The sequence below is a fragment of the Cetorhinus maximus genome, unplaced genomic scaffold (assembly GCF_964194155.1).
Source record: "Cetorhinus maximus unplaced genomic scaffold, sCetMax3.hap1.1 HAP1_SCAFFOLD_1448, whole genome shotgun sequence".
Lineage (NCBI taxonomy): Eukaryota > Metazoa > Chordata > Chondrichthyes > Lamniformes > Cetorhinidae > Cetorhinus > Cetorhinus maximus.
The window spans coordinates 27,501-33,718 of NW_027597389.1; the positions used below are offsets into that span (position 1 = coordinate 27,501).

At 57.7% G+C, this 6,218-nt stretch overlaps 1 protein-coding gene across 1 annotated transcript in view; it reads left to right on the forward strand.

Annotated features, from left to right (window-relative positions):
- g6pd (glucose-6-phosphate dehydrogenase) overlaps positions 1–3,875 on the forward strand; it is a 28,829-nt gene extending 24,954 nt beyond the window's left edge. Inside the window, exons 9-12 of the mRNA XM_078536721.1 lie at positions 276–511; positions 1,249–1,325; positions 2,643–2,735; positions 3,761–3,875. Of these exons, the coding sequence (XP_078392847.1) occupies positions 276–511; positions 1,249–1,325; positions 2,643–2,735; positions 3,761–3,851 (497 nt within the window). The 3' untranslated portion in view covers positions 3,852–3,875. The remainder of the gene's footprint in view (positions 1–275; positions 512–1,248; positions 1,326–2,642; positions 2,736–3,760) is intronic.
- Positions 3,876–6,218: the final 2,343 nt, after the last annotated feature.

Genomic DNA, 6,218 nt, shown 5'->3' on the forward strand with positions numbered 1-6,218 from the left:
CGCACTGTGGGAGGGTCAGTGCTGAGGGAGCGCCGCACTGTGGGAGGGTCAGTGCTGAGGGAGCGCCGCACTGTGGGAGGGTCAGTGCTGAGGGAGCGCCGCACTGTCGGAGGGTCAGTGCTGAGGGAGCGCCGCACTGTCGGAGGGTCAGTGCTGAGGGAGCGCCGCGCTGTCAAAAATTGCTGCTCGGTTGAGTGGGGAGGTTCGGGAAGTCCCGAGGTGGGGAGCGGCGCTAGTGAAATGTAGTCACGTTCCGGTGACGTTGCCCCCTTCAGGCGTCCCTTTCGTCATGCGCTGCGGGAAGGCTTTGAACGAGCGCAAGGCCGAGGTGAGGCTGCAGTTCCGGGACGTTCCGGGGGATATCTTCCAGAGCCAGTGCAAACGCAATGAGCTGGTGATTCGGGTGCAACCCAACGAAGCCATCTACACCAAAATGATGACCAAGAAGCCTGGGATGTTCTTCAACCCCGAGGAGTCGGAGCTGGACCTGACCTATGGCAGCCGCTACAAGGTGAACGATCGTCCCGGGGGGGGCGAGGCGTTATTATTATTATTACTTAAACAGAGAACGGCTGGAGAACTCCGAGGCGCAGAGGGATCTGGGTGTCCTAGTGCACAAGTCACAAAACGTTAGTCTGCAGGTACAGCAAGTAATTCAGAAGGATAATGGAATCCTATCCTTCATTACGAGAGGGATTGAACAGAAAAGGATGTTATACTTCAGTAACACAGGGCGTTGAGGGAGAGGGGTTACTGAGTGACAGTGTGAGGGAGCTGGATTAGCATCAGTAGAGATACAGTCAGTAACACAGGGCGCTGGGGGGAGAGGGGTTACTGAGTGACAGTGTGAGGTAGCTGGATTAACATCAGTAGAGATACTGTCAGTAACACAGGGCGCTGGGGGGAGAGGGATTACTGAGTGACAGTGTGAGGGAGCTGGATTAACATCAGTAGAGATACAGTCAGTAACACAGGGCGCTGGGGGTAGAGGAGTTACTGAGTGACAGTGTGAGGGAGCTGAATTAACATCAGTAGAGATACAGGCAACAATATTTGTGCAGTAGTGATCCCAGGGGATTGTCATGGCTGTCTGATTTCTGGAATGTTTTCGCTGTTGTGTACTGTGTTGATTTGTTGCCTGACTGAACAGAGATTGCTTTGGAATGATTGTTATCCTGTCTCTCCCTGTCCCCGACTCTCCCTCTCTCTCTGTGTCTCTCCGTGTCCCCTATGGTCTCGCTCTCCCAGGATGTGAAGTTACCTGATGCTTATGAGCGTCTGATTCTAGATGTATTCTGCGGGAGTCAGATGCACTTTGTCCGAAGGTTAGAATTTATTTTCTCTTGTCACACACACTGACTCTCACTGGGGTACGGGTCCCACACACACACTGACTCTCACTGGGGTACGGGTCCCACACACACACTGACTCTCACTGGGGTACGGGTCCCACACACACACTGACTCTCACTGGGGTACGGGTCCCACACACACTGACTCTCACTGGGGTACGGGTCCCACACACACACTGACTCTCACTGGGGTACGGGTTCCACACACACACTGACTCTCACTGGGGTACGGGTCCCACACACACACGGACTCTCACTGGGGTACGGGTCCCACACACACTGACTCTCATGGGGTACGGGTTATACACACACGGACTCTCACTGGGGTACGGGTCCCACACACACACTGACTCTCACTGGGGTACGGGTCCCACACACACCGACTCTCACTGGGGTACGGGTCCCACACACACTGACTCTCACTGGGGTACGGGTCCCACACACACACTGACTCTCACTGGGGTACGGGTTCCACACACACTGACTCTCACTGGGGTACGGGTCCCACACACACACTGACTCTCACTGGGGTACGGGTCCCACACACACTGACTCTCACTGGGGTACGGGTCCCACACACACACTGACTCTCACTGGGGTACGGGTCCCACACACACACTGACTCTCACTGGGGTACGGGTCTCACACACACTGACTCTCATTGGGGTACGGGTCCCACACACACACTGACTCTCACTGGGGTATGGGTCCCACACACACTGACTCTCACTGGGGTACGGGTTCCACACACACTGACTCTCACTGGGGTACGGGTCTCACACACACACACTGACTCTCACTGGGGTACGGGTCTCACACACACACACTGACTCTCACTGGGGTACGGGTCCCACACACACACTGACTCTCACTGGGGTACGGGTCCCACACACACTGACTCTCACTGGGGTACGGGTCCCACACACACACTGACTCTCACTGGGGTACGGGTCCCACACACACACTGACTCTCACTGGGGTACGGGTCCCACACACACACTGACTCTCACTGGGGTACGGGTCCCACACACACACTGACTCTCACTGGGGTACGGGTCCCACACACACACTGACTCTCACTGGGGTACGGGTCCCACACACGCACTGACTCTCACTGGGGTACGGGTCCCACACACACTGACTCTCACTGGGGTACGGGTCCCACACACACACTGATGAGCGCGGCTGTGATATGATGCTTTTCGAGGGGATTGTGTTTCTGGTTTAGTGACTAACTCTGTCTCTCTGTTTCTCTTTCCCGTCTCCCTACCCCGTGTTTTGTGCTGTCAGTGACGAGCTCCGGGAAGCCTGGAGGATTTTTACTCCCCTCCTCCACAAACTGGAATGTTCAACAGTTCGGCCAGTTCCCTACGTATATGGGAGGTGAGTGGATTCTTAAACCCCACCTTGCTGTGCCCTGATCGATCCCTGGCAAGTCCGTGTCAGGCCTGTGGGAATGAGGCAGTAGATGTAAGGGGGGATGATCTGTCAACTCAACTAGGGGCGATCAGCCAACTTACGCCAATTATGGTGATTTTCCTGTGTCTGTCACTCTCTACCCTTCGCACCCCACACTCGCTCTGAGGGACAGAGCAAGTCCCAGCTACCTCCCAGACTCTTTGCTGCTGAACCTCCTGTGTCCTCTGGTGTCATGAATCCCCATCTTCCTGATTTCCACCCCGTCCCCCTGCATTAGGGAGAGAGAGAGGAAATCAGCCAGGGTTCCTGCTCCTGATCACTGTCCAGTGATCCCTGGGTTAGAGAGAGAGAGAGAGAGGGGAAATCAGCCAGGGTTCCTGCTCCTGATCACTGTCCAGTGATCCCTGGGTTAGAGAGAGAGAGAGAGGGGAAATCAGCCAGGGTTCCTGCTCCTGATCATTGTCCAGTGATCCCTGGGTTAGAGAGAGAGAGAGAGGGGAAATCAGCCAGGGTTCCTGCTCCTGATCATTGTCCAGTGATCCCTGGGTTAGAGAGAGAGAGAGAGAAAGAGCAAATCAGCCAGGGTTCCTGCTCCTGATCACTGTCCAGTGATCCCTGGGTTAGAGAGAGAGAGAGGAAATCAGGCAGCGTTCCTGCTCCTCATTGTCACCCAGTTCGAAGCTGTGAGGTTACAAGGTGGATCTCTGCTGTGATGCCCCCCAGGTTCGAATTGCCAGTGGTGGTGGAATGGCTAAGGAGGGGGCTCCCTGCCTCTGTGTGTGTGTGTGTGTGTGTGTGTGTGTGTGTGTGTTGGGGATGAGTTGGTGAGGGTGTTGGGGGGGTGAGGTGGGGTGAGGGTGAGGGGGTTGGGAGGGTGGGAGTGGTTTGGAGGTGGGGGTGGGGGTGGTGGGGGGCGTTTAGCGAACGCTGGAGGAGTTGCTAACCTGCCGTCTCTCTCTCCTTCCCACCCCCACCCCCACCCCCTCCAGCCGTGGACCGTCCGAGGCGGACGACTTGCTGAAGAAGGTGGGCTTCCGTTATGAGGGGACCTACAGGTGGGTGAACCCCCACAAGCTGTGAGGCGGCTCGGGACGGGTCCGGCACTGGGGGCGGACACCACTGCACTCCAACAACAACCCCCGCCCCCCCCAACCTCGCAGCCCACCACCCGCCCGCCGGAACTCCGGGATCAAAGAGGGACCACGTCCGAGACTGACTCCCAGTGGGACCACAACTGCTCGGACATTCTGCCTGTCCTGTGTCGCTTGCTCACTTTCTGACTGGAAACCAGGGGTGTGCGGAGGGGGTATCTGCTCACTTCGGACCCACCCACACCCCGCTTGCTGCTTTTTATACGTGGACCATCGCAATGTTCTCACCAGGAGATCTTTCCGCTTCTTAGCAACTAGCCAGAGGGATGGTGGGGAAAAGCCTTCAGACGTTTTGTGACTCTCCGTCTTGTTGTCCCTGAGACTCAGCGATTCCCTGAGGGAAGATCGTCAGTGCAAGAGGTCAAACGCTGCCCTTTCACCTCTGGCCGGTCCCAGAACACTGCGTGGAGGAGCACACACCACTGACCCTAACCCCCACGCTGTCCCTGTCCTGGGAGTGTTTGATGGGGACAGTGTAGAGGGAGCTTTACTCTGTATCTAACCCCGTGCTGTCCCTGTCCTGGGAGTGTTTGATGGGGACGGTGTAGAGGGAGCTTTACTCTGTATCTAACCCCGTGCTGTACCTGTCCTGGGAGTGTTTGATGGGGACAGTGTAGAGGGAGCTTTACTCTGTATCTAACCCCGTGCTGTACCTGTCCTGGGAGTGTTTGATGGGGACGGTGCGGAGGGTGTTTGATGGGGACGGTGCGGAGGGTGTTTGATGGAGACGGTGCGGAGGGTGTTTGATGGGGACGGTGCGGAGGGTGTTTGATGGAGAGTGTTTGATGGGGACGGTGCAGAGGGTGTTTGATGGGGACGGTGTAGAGGGTGTTTGATGGGGACGGTGCGGAGGGTGTTTGATGGGGACGGTGCGGAGGGTGTTTGATGGGGACGGTGCGGAGGGTGTTTGATGGGGACAGTGCGGAGGGTGTTTGATGGGGACGGTGCGGAGGGTGTTTGACGGGGACGGTGCGGAGGGTGTTTGACGGGGACGGTGCGGAGGGTGTTTGACGGGGACAGTGCGGAGGGTGTTTGACGGGGACGGTGCGGAGGGTGTTTGATGGGGACGGTGCGGAGGGTGTTTGACGGGGACGGTGCGGAGGGTGTTTGACGGGGACAGTGCGGAGGGTGTTTGACGGGGACGGTGCGGAGGGTGTTTGACGGGGACGGTGCGGAGGGTGTTTGATGGGGACAGTGCGGAGGGTGTTTGATGGGGACGGTGCGGAGGGTGTTTGATGGGGACGGTGCGGAGGGTGTTTGATGGGGACGGTGCGGAGGGTGTTTGACGGGGACGGTGCGGAGGGTGTTTGACGGGGACAGTGCGGAGGGTGTTTGATGGGGACGGTGCGGAGGGTGTTTGATGGGGACGGTGCGGAGGGTGTTTGATGGGGACAGTGTGGAGGGTGTTTGATGGGGACGGTGCGGAGGGTGTTTGATGGAGAGTGTTTGATGGGGACGGTGCGGAGGGTGTTTGATGGGGACGGTGCGGAGGGTGTTTGATGGGGATGGTGCGGAGGGTGTTTGATGGGGACGGTGCGGAGGGTGTTTGATGGGGACGGTGTGGAGGGTGTTTGATGGAGAGTGTTTGATGGGGACGGTGTGGAGGGTGTTTGATGGGGACGGTGTGGAGGGTGTTTGATGGGGACGGTGTGGAGGGTGTTTGATGGGGACGATGTGGAGGGTGTTTGATGGGGACGGTGTAGAGGGTGTTTGATGGAGAGTGTTTGATGGGGATGGTGTAGAGGGTGTTTGATGGGGACGGTGCGGAGGGTGTTTGATGGGGACGGTGCGGAGGGTGTTTGATGGGGACGGTGCGGAGGGTGTTTGATGGGGACGGTGCGGAGGGTGTTTGATGGGGACGGTGTGGAGGGTGTTTGATGGGGACAGTGTGGAGGGTGTTTGATGGGGACGGTGCGGAAGGTGTTTGATGGGGACGGTGCGGAAGGTGTTTGATGGGGACGGTGTGGAGGGTGTTTGATGGGGACGGTGTGGAGGGTGTTTGATGGGGATGGTGTAGAGGGTGTTTGATGGGGACGGTGCGGAGGGTGTTTGATGGGGACGGTGCGGAGGGTGTTTGATGGGGACGGTGCGGAGGGTGTTTGATGGGGACGGTGCGGAGGGTGTTTGATGGGGACGGTGCGGAGGGTGTTTGATGGGGACGGTGCGGAGGGTGTTTGATGGGGACGGTGCGGAGGGTGTTTGATGGGGACGGTGCGGAGGGGGCCTGAATTGGGAAGTGTTCTCTGCTGCACTGACAAGTATCTTTGTGTTGAAAGGGCTGTGTTGCTCTGTGTGT